This window comes from Alligator sinensis, unplaced genomic scaffold (assembly GCF_000455745.1).
Source record: "Alligator sinensis unplaced genomic scaffold, ASM45574v1 scaffold449_2, whole genome shotgun sequence".
In the NCBI taxonomy this organism is placed as follows: Eukaryota; Metazoa; Chordata; order Crocodylia; family Alligatoridae; genus Alligator; species Alligator sinensis.
Window position 1 is genome coordinate 364,294 of NW_005842831.1, and position 17,034 is coordinate 381,327.

Genomic DNA, 17,034 nt, shown 5'->3' on the forward strand with positions numbered 1-17,034 from the left:
AAAGCACCGGGAGCTGGGGCGGGCGGGGCAGCCATGGAGGAGGGCTGGGGGAGCGGGCGGGGTTGTGGGGGCTGGGGGAGCAGGCAGGGGATGGAGCCTGGCAGGGATCCCCCCATGGTCCCCTCCCCACTCCTCCAGCCCCTACTTACCAGGTCCAAGTCCAGCTCCATTTCCATGCTGCAGCCACCGAGGACTGCCCAAATCATCAAAGCTCTCTGAATCTTTTTCAAAGATTTGGAGAGCTTCAAATCGATTCAGACCTTTTTATTGGTCCCCTTATTCGATTCAGATTTGGAGATTCAGTCACTGAATCGGGCCGCATCTCCTCCAAATCGAATCAACACCCAAAGCTTCACACAGCCCTACTGTCCACCCCTCCAAAGCCCATTGTAGCCAGACCCTAAGCACAATAAAATGATGTTGGTGTTTTATGTCTTATATAAAATTTACTTCAGGTAAACTGCAATTTGGAAACAGCTTCTGAAAGAAGCAGTTACCTGGGGTAATTGCTTCTGGGAATCACTTAGCTCTTTGGGGACAGAATCAGGTGGAGAGTCAAATGGGGAGTTTTCCCTGCCTGAGCTTCTTAAAGTGGCACTCGCTGTGGCTGAAAGGTGCCGAGAGAGCTTCTGCTTGCACTTTAAAAGATGGACATCATATACTGCATATAAGGTATTTCAAGTTTAATTTGATGGAAAGAGATTAAATCAGCTGGGATGTATGAACTAACAGTTCTCTGGTTTAATGAGCAGGGCCTTCTGTGTGTTTCTAGGAAGGCCTCTCAGTTCTAACATTTGCATCTTCCCTTTGTGCTAACTAAGATCAAGTTTCCTTGTTTTCCTTGTTTCAAATTTTGTGGAGTGAGTGGGGTACGAGGAATTATTAGTTCTGATGAACTGGAGGATCACTTCTCAGCCTCTTGTGGGCTAAAATCAAATTTAGAAGATCAAGTTTAGTATCTGCCCAACTTTAGGGGTTATTTCATATTTCCATTCTAAGCACCCTGCCTGTATATGCAACTAGAAAACAGGAGGGGGTAATCATCTCAGAAAATAAACTGGGTTGCCTGGTCAACAACATTACCTGGATGTAGTGAAGGAGACTTAAAAATGCCCATGTAGTCTATAAAAACTACATTGATCTGAAATATAGGCATCTCTTCACCACCACCCTGTGCTTAGAGGTGGTAATTGCGACTTGATTTTGAGAGATTCTTGGGCACAACTTCCATTACAATTGAAAGATCCCCTGTGCATCACCAGAAGCATTAGAATTATTTAATATTGTGGCAGGCAACTCTACACACTAGTTTTTTTAAAAATAAGCCATGTAATGGCCTCCTCCTGACATCCTCTGACCCCTCCAATGCCTCATCCAGATGGGAGGTTGTTTTCCTGGAATTGTAGCAGAGAGCAACAAGGCTGCCAAGATAATCTAGTTAATGGAGCTTTAACACTTGTGTGCAGTCCAGATTCAGAGAGATGGCTTCTCATCCAGATTCTGAGGGGCCACCCCCGCTCTTGGAACAAATGATCTGGATTGGAAAAATCATAATTTCACTATGCGGAGGGCATTCGATTGCAGCTGAAATTGCTTACATTTGGAGAGGCCCCAGACATTTACTCTACATCTACTGCTGTGTACTTGTCTGTTTAAGTAATGTAATGATATAAAAGCCATTTAGAAGTGTTTTCCGGTACATTTTAAGAAGTCATTCCATGTACTGTAAGCCTGATAAACAAATGGAAGCATTTGTGGCAACTTGCCATGCGTTGCAGGGATAATACACTACAGAAGAAATGCTTTTTTGGCTTTCTTGCTTGGATGTTATTACAAATGGAAATTTCTGTGATGAATCCTGCAACCACTTAATTGAGCTCTTTCTCTATGCGTCTGTTCTCAATATATTTTGGAGGTTATTTCTTTTGGCTGGGAATGTGGGATGGATCTTGGGTTTCATGACATTTAGTACAAAGAAAAGGAGGAAAGTTTAGGATAATACAAAGAGGAATTGCACAGATTTTCATGAAACATTTGAAGCATGCCTGTTGCTGTTCCAGTGCTGGGCTTCTCTTCAACAGTGGCTGGTTGGAGCCCCAGCCACTAGAAATCTGTATATTCATTATTACCTCTTTGCTGCTGCTGGTGGGGTGGCGGGGTGCTGTCCCAGGTTAGATGTGGTATTAATGTTGCCTAAAGTTCAGTTGTGGTATTTTATATTGAAGGCCCATTAAGGTGTCTTTCGTTTATGATTCAGAAAAGAAAACAACTTTCAAAATTGCTTATTCCTGATATTTGGTATCAATCTCTTCACCACCACCCTTTTAAACTAGTGAGGAGCAGGGGAAAAGGGAAGGGGGGATCGATTCAGGCAATGGAGATTTCCAACCCCCAATCCTGCTGTCTTCTACTTGAATTTGGAAGAGGTGGCAGATGTTGACTGGAACAGTGCTTCCTCACCTTTAGCCTTTGGTGGACAACCTTCTAATGAGAGACCTTCCATTGCTACTCCCCTGCTTGTATAACAGGATTCTCTACTTCAGCAAAGGTTCCTCAGGCCATAGTTTGAGACCATGATCACAAAAGAAAACTCATCTCCACTAGTGCCTCAACAAATGTGTGAACCCGAGTCTTCAGGATCAGCAGCCAGTGTGACAACCCGCTGTTCCTCCTCCCCCTCAACACGTGTTCTTTCTTCTGTCACTTTGGATGTTACTTCCTGACAGGCCAGTGGAACAGCAGTGCAATAATTTGGCTGTGAGGTGGGTGGCTGAAGTGAAGAGGTGAATAACTCAAAGGCTCTGAATTAGAGAGACTGGTTCACAGTGTGCAGCACTGAATTCAAAACTGATGCATCAAAAATCTGAATCAGTGGGGGCCCTCAGGGCTTTGGATTTTCAATTGACAAACCCTCTGTGAAGTGTAGCTGAAGAGGCCCTGAGGGGCACCCATGGTTTAATGCCAACCACACAATTTGTGGATTTGATTTGTATGGCTAGGTTGATACATAAATTGCAGCACGAACCTAGTCTGCATCTTATCCTGCCCAGTCATAAATACATAATCGTATTTCCAAACCACAGGCAAAATTCAGCTAAATGAAGTTCAGAGGAAGCATCTGTAAGTCTCATGAAAGTCTCTGGGCTAAATTCACTAGTGATATAAATGATAGTGGGGTGTAGGTTGTAGCCATGTTGGTCTAAGGACATAGGCAGACAGGGTTCTTTGGGTGAATCTGATATCTTTTATTAGATCAACTTAAATTGTTGGGGAAAAAATTTTTTAGGAAGCTTTCAGGCTTAAAAACCCTTTGTCAGGCTAAGGAAGCCTCTGCTGTTGGTGTGTGTTTTTCCTGGATGGAATGAATAGTAAAGAAGCCAGAGGCTGGGCTGGTATGCATGCAAGACAGGCAGTCAGTGAAAATGTAAAATGCCACCTCACCAATCTTAAAAAGGCTTTCACCCAACAAGGACACTCCTCCAGAGAGATGAATCGCACGTTTGAAAGAGCCGCCTGGATACCACATGAAGAATTGCTGCAGTACAAAAGAAACTCCCCCACAAATCACACACCGCTGGTTTTGACATATCACCCTTCCCTCAAACCTATATGGAAAATCCTCAAACAATTTCAACCCATACTAGAAAGAGACCCTATTCTTAAAGAGATCTTCCCAGAACCACCCGTCCTAGCCTTCAAACAAGCACCGAACCTTGCTAACCTCATCACTAGAAGCAAACTTTTCCTAAGGCCCAGAAGACACCAAATGGATCCAGACCATGCCATGATAAGAAATGAAAAACCTGCTAACACATCTCCACCACCCCTACAATTACTACACCCTGCAACAGAGCCATCACCATTCCTGCAGTTGCACCTCCAGAAATGTAATACATCTCATCCAATGCCCCAAATGCCCTGATGGAAAATACACAGGAGAGACCAAACAACAACTGCGCACCAGAATGAGCACACACTGGAAATCTATCAAAGACAAGAATACCCAATTACCTGTGGGGGCACATTTCTCACAAGAAAACCACTCTCTCTCCAATCTCTCGGTTCTAATCCTCAAAGCTAACTTACAGAACGCTTCTCAGAGACGAGCCTATGAACTTCACTTCATCAACCTCCTGGATACAAAAAATCATAGACTAAATATAGACATTGGATTTATGATACATTATAACCTGCCTGACATCTGACTCCCCAGGTAGCTCTCCACTATTTAACTGCTACATCAATCCCCCTTCTGCCCCCAACCCAGCCTGTCTCTCACCCACTGACTTCTCAGTTTACATCTTCACTGACTGCCCGTCTTGCATGCATACCATCCCAAGCCTCTGGCTTCTTTACTATTCATTCTGTCCAGGAAGATAACACACCAACTGCAGAGGATTCCTCAGACTGACAAAGGGTTTTTAAACCCGAAAGCTTGCTAAAATTTTTTTTTCCAACTATTTAAGTTGGTGTAATAAAAGATTAATCCAAAGAACCATAAATGATAGTGTAAATTCAAAAGCAAAGTAGAATAATGTGCATAGATGTGGTATGTATGCAAACTAAGTGAAACTGACATAAGCATGGCAAGAGACTGGGAAGAGATAAGCAAAGTGTTCCATGAGATAAGTAAGAAGCAGGTATAAATGAAGCAGTCCCCTTGCCCTTAATAGGGAAACTTCTGTTAACTTCTGTAAAGGAGTCATACTGCTTATGTTGGGATCTAAGTTTAGTCCTCACAGAATCCCAAGTACAGTATGTTACAAGATTATACCACTAAAGCTATGGATAGACATGCATCTGAAGCACTCTGAATCCCACTCCAGTTTATGGTGCTTCCAACTCAGGGTGCCTCAGTGCTATACAGTTATGCTGCCCTAACCATGCCCCCAGCTGGAGCAGCACTTCAGAGTCGCCACAATGGCATGTAGCAGTGGTAGTCTTCAGCCATGAGGCCCAACAGGGAGTTGCTTGGTTCTCTGGCATCCCACAGTGCTCTGCTTCCCCTTATCAAGGGAAGCGGTGGGGGAAGAGTGGGGTAGATAGTCAGACAGCCATCTTCTGTCCATTCAGCTATCCTTGGGACCCTCTGGAACCTGAATGACAGGCAAAGAATCCTTCCCTCCTGCTCCCTAGCTGGAGAACAGCCATCCCTGCGTGCTTTTCAGCCATTGTTTTCACTAGGCTCTGGTCTTGGGCTAAGCACAGACAGTCAAAAAGCCCAAGGCTGAATCGATTCAATCTTTGCAGGTTAGTCTAAGATGCAGAGATTAAGTTTTGAAACAACTAGACAGACACTCACTTTTGATTCAGGAAATGCAGCTACATGCCTGCAGTGGCTCAGGCCAGAAGCCGCTGGGTGCTACAGCACAGCTCTCTGATAGGTAGCCAGCATGGACTGTGTGTTTGTTTCTTCTTCCTGCTGCCCCCATGGTCTGTGGGATTTGCAGTCCAGAATCACAGCAGCTGGACTCTGCAGAGTTGTTTATTACTTCCTCTTCCTGCTTCCAGGTGCCTCCGGGATTTGTAGTCCACAGTCACAGCCAGCAGTAAGTTTTTAGCAGGGCAGCTCTGTACTTGGGGGAAGGAAAGTTTAACCCCACTACTTGGCCCCAGACCCCAACTTGGGTTTGTCGGGGGGGGGGAGGGCAGGGCAGTCCCTCCCTCCCCACCCCCAAACCCTTCTCAGTTTAAAAGTTTAATTACAACACAAAAACCATTTGCAGCATTGATATCTGTACAGACCTCTGCTGGACATGAATAGAAGACTCGTTGTGGACTAAGAATAATGTGCAACCCTAACTGAACACCCTGACTTACAGACTATAGTTAAAAATGGGATTTCTTTCTTCTGGAGAATAAGTTTGATATACTGCTATAGAGGTACACACAGGAAGCTGTGAGACTGGCATCTGTATGGGGACAGAGTATGAATATCTTTCTTTGGAAAGACCACTTTCATTCCACATTCCCTGTCTTTCTAATGCTTGAGGGAATTTATCGCTAATATTTATTACATTTTGTCTGCATTCATATTATTTATATGTGTACAGAATCTTGCCATCACCTGAAACGTCTTGCACGGGAATTTTCCTGAATATCATACAACGTGCTTCAAAGCCAAAATTAACCAGGAGAGATTCATTCCCCTTGTTTTTTTGCAGAGTGCTGAAGTTTTGGCCTTTATGTTTCATATGGAGCAAACTCTCAACTTGCGAACAATTGGGGCACCGGTTAGAGCACCTCCAGGTCATCAGCAGTAACAGGAAGGCTCAAAACCAGCCACAGCTAATGAGGTATGCTGTGCACATTATATACACACCTAATCTGACAGCTCACAGAGTTCATGACCTCTGTCTCCTGCTGGAGCCTTCATTATCTGTGAACCAAACAATTTCTGCTCTAGCTGCCAAGAAACTCTCCCTCCCCTGGCTCTGGTACCATAGAGTGGTTGTAATTTATTTGTTTTTCTGATACTAAGGGCCAGATTCTATTCCATTGATTAGGCACCATAAGCAGATTTAGATGCCTAAATAAAAACCCGTTCCACCCAGCTCAAGTCCCTGAAAAACTGTTAAATCAAAAGGTGTGTGTTTCTTCATCCTCCTCACTGCTTTTTTTTGTGACTCAGTATTAAGGGTCAGATGGTGGTGTTTTACAAGAGTAGATGCATTAATGAATCTTTACTACCTTGAACAGAGTGGATAGAATTGCACTTAGACACTTAAGTCCACTTATATGCTTGAAAAATGAAATAGGATCTGGTCCTAAGTCTGTTTTTATGAGATAGACATCTAGTTTTACAGTGATCATATAGTTGTACAGCAATATTTTTGGTCAAGGAAGAGAGAAGAGTTTTTCTGTCATCATTTCGATTCTAATATAATCCTGATCCCTTCACATCATGTTTATGCCCCCTGAATTACTCTGCTGGGAACTGTGCAAGGGAGCACCACCATGAAAACTCCCCCTGCCCCCTTTCTCCCATTCCTTCCACTCCAAATGCTGAAAAGAGATAATATGACCACTGTTAGGTGCACCCTTATTGATGTCTAACGCCATTGTCAGTCTCAGGTATGCTTATTGGCCCATGTGCATCGCTCTTAAAGCAGTGACATTACATTCTTTCATTAGATGCAGGCTAGGAATTAGTAGACGGGGTATTTCCATGGCAGGGCTTCCTAGTATGGTCAGAGATGGTGGAAACATAACCTTAGGAAACTGGATTGGGATGTGCTGGCAGAGCTGCACAAGGAAAGCTTGTAGAGCACCTTCATATACTCTACCTGACTATAGCTAGTTCTGTAGGTCCTTTTATTTAATCACTGTGGAAGTAATCAGATGAGAAACAAAACTGAGGTCTTAGGACAGGTTCCACAAGGGTAGGAAGCTACTCCCTTACTCCAGTCTTTTGGAGGATCCTTCCTGAAGCGACTAAAGATGAGGAATTTTCACAGTGGGAGCTACAATCAAAGCAACAGAGAAAAATACATACACACAAGACCCACCCCACATTGAGTAGAGGAAGGAAAGGCAAAGATCTCAGAGATAGAGTTTGAATCACCTATGGCCAGCACTTTGCAAATCCTAGTAAGTGGGACTTTCAAATTCTACAGTAATGGGTTTTCAGGGAATACTGAAAAATAGATTACCATATTTCAAAGTGTATTAAGTCAAGTTTTGAAGCCCAATTTTTAACTCTTAAAATTCAACCTCAACTTATACGTTGTATCACTGTCCCTTGTGAGCAGTACTGGGCTCTCTGCTCGGCTGTCGTGGCCCAGGCAGCACTGCTCGCAGGGGATGGGGCCGCATCAGCCGAGTGCCAAGCCTGGCCCCATCCCCTATGAGCAGCACTGTGGCATGTGTCCACCCCGCTAGTGCCCGGTCTGCAGTGAGGGTGCACAGGCACCAGTACAAGTCAACCCCATATTTCTGATCCAAAAAGTTAGGTTGACTTATACACTGGATCTATTAAATTCCTAAATATTTGGATCAGAAAAATGGGTTTGACTCATACACTGTGTCAATCTATAGACCAGGAAATATGGTAGTAGATTTTAAGGCTAGAAGTAACATTGTCATTGTATAGTGTGATTTTTTCTGCCCAAGCCAGGCCATGGAATTTTATTCAGAAATTCCTGCATGAGGGGGAGTTTAGTCTATCTTATTTTGTAGGTAAAAACTATTTAACCCAAGTATAAGCAGTTAAATGAAAGCATATCTTTTGGAAAGACCTCCAATCTATATAACTGCTCTAAGTGAAAGCATTAAATCACAAGTTAAATGCTTACATTCTGCCTATCTCACCCTCCCATAATGTCATTCCAGTTTTTTATGCATGGATACCACACACATATACACAAAGACTATTACTATTATTTTTCAGTCCTGTTGGCTCAGAAAGACTGCTGCATTTAATCAAAGACTGCAGCATAGCAGTAATATAGCAAACAGATCCCTCCCTATACCTTTGGTAAGTGCCCTGGTATCCTTCATTGCTGAAAGGTGCTATGTAAATTTAGCTGGTGATTGTTGTTACTGAAACAGTAAGCAGCCTTCTTCCTCTGCTCTGTCTTTGTTTCTCATTATCCGGAACACAGGAAAGCCAACATCTTTGTTTCTCTCCTTGCTGATGTGGCTCTGGGGATACTGCTGATGTCCTGGTTGTACAGAAAGAATCGGATTGGCCACCTTGCTGACACACTCATCCCAGTAGCTGATGTAAGTCTGGCTGGAACTGTTCATGAACAGAAAAGAAGCCCTGAGTAAAGTCACAAAAATCAGGTCTCCTCAAACTAATTAAGTCTTCAAATCAAATCCACTAAGACTAATCAGAGAAAGCATAGCTCTCATCCTAGTATCCAATTAATATTAATTAGGTGTTTACTGGAAGGTATTTCCTCCTTACAGCATAGCAATTATATCATGGGCACAGTAAATAGCTCTGAGGCTGGAGAGTGAAGTCCTTATCGGGCTAGATACTTTGAATATGGAGTTAAGAGGAAGTTCTGTCAAGTTGTTGTTTTTTCTGGGGCATCTGAAGAAAAGAAAAAAAATAGCCCAGTTAGGTTTCAGAAACCATTAGACTGATGAGAAAAAAAGTTTGAAGAGACAAGGCAGTTCTGCTCAAGAAGAACATTTTGTTGGTGAACTTGAAGGTGGTAACTTTCTAGGGTACATAAAACTGAAATCCTCTCAAAGACTCAGCATCTTAATGGTAAACTGGCAAAACTTACCATCTCCTGTGCTGCTTTTTTTCTAACTCCATCCCTCATACCCACTATAGGCCCTAACTGCCTAGGATAAATTACCTAAAGACAATCATATCTTGTAACATCCTGGTTTTCTGATGTGTGGTATCTTATATTTTGAATGTAACTCAAATACATATAGGAATTGCAATATAACCATAGTACCAGGGGCACAATAAATAATTCTGACCCTGGAGACTAGCTGACTTATCAACCGTCTCCTATGAAAGCTTATGTCTCTCAGAATGAGTTAAGTCTTTAATGTGCCATCCTGCCATGCCTTCAATCCAGGAAACTTTATTAAGGAGTTAGCTCTTGTTTAACAATCCTTTCATCTAGAGCAGGGGTGCTTAGCCTCCAGCCCATGGGCCAGATTCTGCCCACGGTGTCATGTCATCCAGCCCATGGAGCTCTTCCCAGGTCCAGAAATTTGGCAGTGGGGGGGCAGTGACCACCAGATTTCCAGACCCATTTCCAGAATGTTTAAGAAAAATTAAGAATAGTAATTTCTGAATGAGGTGCCCAATCTCAGCATGCAGGGTTGGATGGGGACAGCGCTGGATCCCAGGACCCAATCCCAGTGTGAAGAGCCTCCAGGGGGAAGTGCCAGGCCCCAGGGTCCAATCCCAGTGGGTGGGAGATGGTACTAGGCCCCCAGGATCCAATCCCAACATGTGGAGGGTGGGAGGGGGTGGTGCCAGGCCCCCAGAGCCTAATCTCCTGTGTGTGGGGCAGGGAGGGCACAGTTCTGGATCTCATGGCCTGATCCTTGCACACAAGGTTTGATCCAGCCCATGCACCACCCCTGTGCGACTCATCTGACCTGTGGAGCCAAAAGCTTGAATGCCACTGATCTAGGGAATACATACATATATAATTGTGTGTGAATGTGTATATGTATAAATTATTCTGTAAGAGCTCCACCTTCAGTAAGTAAAGAACCACTGACATTTAGGGTTACCAAATTTCCAGTTCCAAAAATGAGGACACCTGTCAGGGGGACACCTCACTCCCTACCCACAGCTCCCTGGTCCTGCCAATACCTCTCACTCCCAATCTGCAGCCTCCTGTCCCTGCTGCTGCCCCTCGTTCCTGACCTACAGGCCTCTGGCCCTGTCCGTGCCCCTCACTCCCAATCCACAGTCCCTCTCCTCCCCCAAGCCATGCTGGTGCCCCTTGCTCCTGACCTGCAGCCCCCTGTTTCCCCCCCAGCTCTGCCGGAGGGGGCCCCCAACTGCCCCTGTCCTGACTGTTCCGAAGTGTGGTGGCTCCAATTTGTGTGGGCAGTGGCCAAGTGAGTCTGGCCCCAGCACGGGTGGGAGGGAAGAGGGGAGGCCTGTGGCACCCTCTGTCCTGAGCTGGGTTTCCTGTGCTCCCAGGCAGCATCTCCTGGCTGGCCTGGCCTCACAAGCAAGGGCACTGATCCTGGTGCCGCTGACCCAGCCACGCAGCTCCCTGCTGCCCTCAAAGGGCCTCCATCCCTCCCCCCCCCGGAGGGGCAGGTCCCAAACCCCTGCCCTGCCCTGCCACAGCCCCAGCACTTGGACAGCTTACCCCAGTGCCAGCAGGCACCTGCCCTCCCTCACACACCCATCCCCTCCACACACCCCTGACATGCACACACATTCAGCCCCCTGGACAGTCCCCAAGCCCTGACCCTCCAACCCCCACCCCCCACAGACTTACCTGCATCCAGCTGCCAGGGCTGCTTCCATGACCCTGCTAGGCTGCATGCCAGCTACATGTGTGTCCACACGCAGACGCATGTGCACCTGCTGCCTCCAATCACCAGTGGAGTGGAACAAAATCCCAGACCTTGGTTTAGATTTCAAAAAATCTCCCAGACGGAGATCAGAGGGTCGAAAAAGAGGACATACCCAGGAAAACTCAAACGTATGGTAAACCCTAGTGGTGTTGTAGGAAATTGAAAAATGCAGTACCATATTTTCTCAAATAAACATGCACTTTTCTCCCCAAACCAGCTAGGAGAAATTTAAGTGCACGTTATATGCAAGAAATGTAGATCCCCATGCATCCAGAAACTTGGCCGTGGGGGAGAAGTAGTAGCATTAATTGCAATTAATGGCAATTAATACTGCTACTGCTCTCCAGCTGCCAAATTTCCAGACCTGTGGGGAGCCCCTAGGCCAGATGATGAGCCCTGTGCACCAGCTCAAGGCAACGCATAGAACCTGGCTGTAGCTGGACTGGCGCACTGGATTGGGCCTGCATGTGCCAAATTTGACACATGGCCCCAGATCCAACACATGGGATCTGGCCCCGATCCAGCACATGGCATCAGATCCAGTGAACACCCTTAGACCCTGTGCACTGGATAAAATCAGTGCACAGGGTCTGGTTGCAGCCAGACTCAGTGCACAGCCCTGGACCCAGCATGCCGGGTCAGAGCCAACACATGGCCCTAAACCTGGTGAGCTGGATTGGGCCAGTGCATAGGTTCATGCCATGGCCAGACTTGGTATGCAGCCCTTGACTGGACCCAGCACATGGCCCCAGACCCTGCACACTGTATTAGTTGGCGACCTGTCTTTTTTTTTTCTTCAAGCTGTCTGTAAAAACCAGGATGCATATTACATTCAGGAGCATGGTCTCTACAAGAAAATATAGTGAGTGCAACCAGATCTTGAGTTGCAACATTGAGGCTATGATGCTGTATCTCAATATGGGTGTGGTCTGTCATTTTGACTCAGACATGTCAGCAGGTGATGGAGGTTTTGATAAAGTTGCACAGTGTAAGTCCCTTTTCCTTTGTGTCTGGGAAAGAGGAATGGCTCTTGCCATCTTTGTCTTCATGGCTCTTTTCAGGAGTCTTCAGTTTGTATTTTCAGCTTCTAAATGGAAAGGTATTTTAGTTTGCCTTGTGGGGAATTCTAGCAATTTGTTTTCTCCTTCTCTTCTCTTTATTGGGAGAAACTTGCATCTCTCCTATTGCTGATCCATTTGCTAGATTCTATAATCTAACACCATAATGGGCACCATGGGCAGCATTCCAGGGATCTTCTTTCTACACATTTTCCATAGAGCCCAGACACAGCAAGTAAAATGTCTATTGTTCTCCTACCATACAAGTTACACATATCTGTGGTTGTAGATTAGCAGGGCTACTTACACAGTACTACTTTGCTGAGTCAAACTTTCAAGGGTGGCTTTAGTTTCAGTCATTTCTTTGGCCAGACTGGTGAGAAAAGGAAAAGAGGATGATAATAATTAGAGTACATCTGTACCCTGCTAATGTATGCTTTGACTGTAAGGTTAATGTGAGGTATATCCTCCAAATCTTTTTTTAAATTACTCATCTGAAGTTTTTTGAAACATTCTGAAAATGTTTTTAGCTGGAAGATCATTTGTCCTCTAGTGCTGCCCTTAATTGCTCAGCTTTCTGAAATCTTATTTATTTGCAAGTCCGAGAGTAAGATGACTTCTGGCTAGGTTTCCACATGCACAGGTGGATTTGAAAAGAATTCCATCTGCCCAGTGTCATCGGCAGATGGACTGTACTTGAAATGTGTTGGACCATATCACTTTTCCTGGATGGCCAGGCTATAAGAATTTATCATTCTTTCAATCATGCAGATAAATCATTCTCTCCCGCCTGCAGGCTGTAATATCTGTTACTTCCTCCTGACTCTCTACAAAAGTAGTCTTTAATGCCTTTGAAACAGAGAGTGATGTTCACTTCAGTGAACTTTCCTAGCAATTTGACTTGTCCCTTGCTCTTCCAAGGTGTTGCTCTGTGGGTATCTCCATTGGCAGATCTAAATTTTTGAAAAGGGGGGAGAAGATGGTGTGGTGCATCATGTTTTATAACTCAACACACATTTTTCTCCACATAAAAAGAAAATAGAAGCTTTACTAACATGCTAGAGGGCTAGGGATTTATTATTCAGTTTAAAATTGAAGCAAGATATAAATATAACTTTATTGGAATGTGCATTCATTTGTTGTATCATACATTATGTATTAAAAACACAACAAAGTAGGCAACAATAATACAAAGATGTTGTTTCTTTAGTCCTGTAGCCATTAGAATTAAATGTACATCTCTTTCAGATTCATAAAAAAAAATCAAGCCTTCTTGAGCATCTTGACAGTGTAGTCAATATTTCACAGAAGGTTATTTCCACACCTGAGTTAATGTTTCTAGCTAGAGTCAAAAACAGCTTTCAGGGTTGTATAATAAGAGCTACATTACCAGGAGCAGCTAAAAAATAGTAGAATTGCAGAAAAAGAACAATTTAGTTAGTGGAACCTTAAGACCATTAAAAAAGGAGAAATGGTTGTTAACAGCTGTGGAATGAAGAATTTAAATGGAATCAGGTAGATTATAATGAGCCATGAAGTCAGGTGACTTCCTCACTGCTGCCTGAATAGAAATGCTGCTGCCACTTCCAGACAGTTGGTCTTAAACTTTGGGTACACCAGGAATCAAGGAGGAGTGAAATTGCACCCCACCCCCTCCTACCCTGGGATCCATCCCTGGGTATCTCCATCACTGTTTGTGCAACCTCATGCTACTTACAGTTTCTACACACTGGTTTCTTACTGTTTAGTTCTTCTACTTTCCAGGCATTAGATTGGGTCCATAATTCAATGGCAGCCTTTTCATTGACTTCAGTTGTCTTTGTATCAGACCTGAAGTGCACGTAAAAGATGCAGGTCTGCACCGTCCAGGGAAATGCCTCCCTGGTGACTTCAGCACATGTGGTGCTAACCAACATCATTTAATTTCCCATTTCAGCAATAAAATCTCTTCATAGCCATTTTGCAGTGGGATTCTCTCTGCTGCTGCATCTCCATCTGGTACACATTATCCCCATCACTGAAACTTTCTCAGACTGGGGGAAGTTTGCCACATTTGAGAGAAACTTTCACAATTCTTTGTATAATGACTTTCTTCCCCCAGTGTTCTGTGCTATTCTAGTTCTGATACGTGCACCAGATCTGCTAATGGCATTGGCCTCTGGGCTTCTTGCATTAGTATGTTGGAAAATAAAAATAAGATTCTTTAATCTCTTTTCTACAGTGCTTTGCTTTAGAAAAAACAATCACCTCAGTGTTATATCAAAAAGCTTTTAACTGTGTGAGAAGGAGTGTGATGTTTTTCTTGCTGTCTCTTGATATTCACCTTCATAACAAGACTCTTCTTGCCCTTGCCTCTCTCTTCTGGAAGTGCCAACATGTTTTGCTACTCGTCTCCTCTTATGTATGCTATTTGGAATCTATCTGGGTTAGACTTTACAGGACTTATCAAAACTTTCTTCCCTTTTCACAAGCCTTAGTTTTAGGACAAAACAATAACAGGGAAGTCATTTTCTCATTTTCCAATTGCCAACACTCCAAGCTCCACCTGCTTATGTGAGAATCAAGCTGTGTTCTGTCCCCATCATTCATCACCCCAGTGATAATGATCCTTAAATCAGCACTTAACTGGCAATTGTTGCTGTGGCAAAAAGCCATCAGTGGCTCCAGCTCCCTCTTTCACAGCTTGACTGGCAGTGCTGTGCTGACTCTAATAACAAGTTGCTTTTATCAGTAAATGAAGCAGATGTGATTCAGAGACACCTGGGGAGTAGCAGTGTGCAGAGTGAAGGGCCAGTTTTAGTGTCAGCTGTCAGAACATAGAGTGGTGAACACAAATAACCTTCTTTATCTATTTTATGTCTCCTACACTCATTTCTACTCCCTTCGCTCAGCCCATGTTTCCCTGATGGCAGCTCCTGATTCTGTCTTCTCACAACAAATCTACACTAAGTTCCTCACTTCTCTGCCTTAAAGAGAAGCAAACCTAAGCCCGTATGTTTTCTATGCAGTATTGTGGTTGTGAAAACTGGATCCCTCAATATCAGTTTTATATAAGCCTCTAACCTCTATGCTTTGTGGGGAAGAAACCGGTTAATTATCTGTGTCTGATCCTGTGCAGGGTATAACTCCACAAAGACTTCTGGAGCTATATTAGTGATAATTGGTTACACCCCAAGCCAGACATTTAAAATAACTTCCTTGCTAATTCAGAAGCAAAACAAGGAGTGAACGACATTATTTTGAAACTTGCTATTCTGGGGCTTCTATGAGGGTCAAGCATAGAAGCCTGAGCCCTTTTTATAGTAGGCATTGTACCAACATATATCTGGTAGACAGTGCTTTTTGAGCAGTTCTGATTTGCTCTGGGTTTCTTGAGATATCCCAATGGGGCCCTGTTGCCTCCTGTGTCATTTTCCTTTGATCTTACATCCCCAACAAAACCTCTAAGTATTGAGAAAAACAAATGGGCTGCAATTAAACAAGACAGTGATTCCACTGTGATATGATCTTAACCACTTCAGCTTCTCATTCTAGGTTGGTGATGTTCCCACAGCCCCTTAATGAAATGACTTCCATGTAATTCACTTTGTTTCCTCTATTAATGTGAAAAACATACAGTATTAATGACTACAGCAAGAGGACTGGATTCTTAGGTCATCTCCTAAGTCTGTTTTTTCTTTCTGTTGATCAGTTCTAAAGCATCCATCAGCAAAATAACCACAAAACACTACATCCTGGGGCCTTGCTTTGAAAGCCCTCACCTTCAAAAGCAGCAATACCCAGTGGTACCTTACAGGAGTGTTGCGCCTTAGTCAGAATATAACTCTAAACTGTAGCCATCAAAGGACTTCAGAAATATTCCATGCTGACAACGACCTTGCTCAAGGACTGCTCTCAAACATTTAAATATTTAATTAAACTAAAAAATCCTTTTGCTAAACTACAGCTCTAACTCTTTAAATATTAAAAGAGATCTATTTATAAAGTATCTAGCACATGTCTCTCCACAACAAGGGCAAAATTCACTGGTACAAGCCAGACCTAGCTTGCAATAAGATATTTTAAGGGATGCAGGGGCAGAGAAAATCAATGTGATGTACAGTCTATCCTATTGTGAAACGAAACATTGCTCATGTTGAAAATGTAGCTTGCAACTGTGCTACTAAACTAAACATATTGGGTGTCTGTGTAGAAAATTATTTCACAAATGATCCCCCAACTGTTGATTAATAAATACAGTTTTTTCTCTGATGGGTACATGTTTCTCTGGGCAGAGAATTTGTGACTTTAGCATTTATAGAAATGATGCATATGCATCAAGAAGAAAACAGACCCATCATCCATCAAGGTTGGGCACCAAGTCTAGATCTCCTCACATGTGAACTTCACAGTTACTCCGTGTGGGGGGGGGGTCTGGGTTTTTCAAAGAAGTCTAAGTGATTTGGACACCTGACTCCCTCAGGCTTTGAAATTACTGACATCAAGGTGCTTTTTAGAAGAGATAATTAGCTGGCTAGGAAATCCTACATGGAAGCAAAGGACTTGTAATGTTTGCCACAATGTAGTTAGGCAAAACCAGCCCTGTAGGTTGTGGATGACCTTGTCTGTTTACCTTGCCATACAACTAATGCACCTTGTCTCTGCTGTGCTTTTTACAGCGGGATAGCTAACATGCATTAGTTATTTTATGGTAAAAAAAGCATACCTTTTTGTTAACGAAGCTATAGCTTCCAGCTCCTTTTGAAAATCCAAGCTTATTTGCATAAATTTTACTCAAAAAGTTACATTTCCCCCTCACTCTTGAGTATTCGATCATCTGTGAAAATGTATCACTGCCTTCACTGAAAATCACCCAGTTTGCTCTCCTACGTTGCAAAGGTATTGTCAGAAGTGTCATCTGTGATCTGATTTCTGACTCAGGAGAATTGGGCGCCTGTGTGGTGTTTATCTAAAAGTT

General features: G+C 43.7%; 1 protein-coding gene across 5 annotated transcripts in view; it reads left to right on the plus strand.

Moving 5' to 3' along the window:
- The window catches only part of PIGQ (phosphatidylinositol glycan anchor biosynthesis class Q), a 64,455-nt gene that overhangs the window by 22,121 nt on the left and 25,300 nt on the right, over positions 1-17,034 (plus strand). For all 5 annotated transcript variants that reach the window (XM_025191559.1, XM_025191558.1, XM_025191557.1 and 2 more), the window contains exons 3-4: positions 6,165-6,296; positions 8,604-8,724. In XM_025191559.1, the coding sequence (XP_025047344.1) occupies positions 6,165-6,296; positions 8,604-8,724 (253 nt within the window). The remainder of the gene's footprint in view (positions 1-6,164; positions 6,297-8,603; positions 8,725-17,034) is intronic.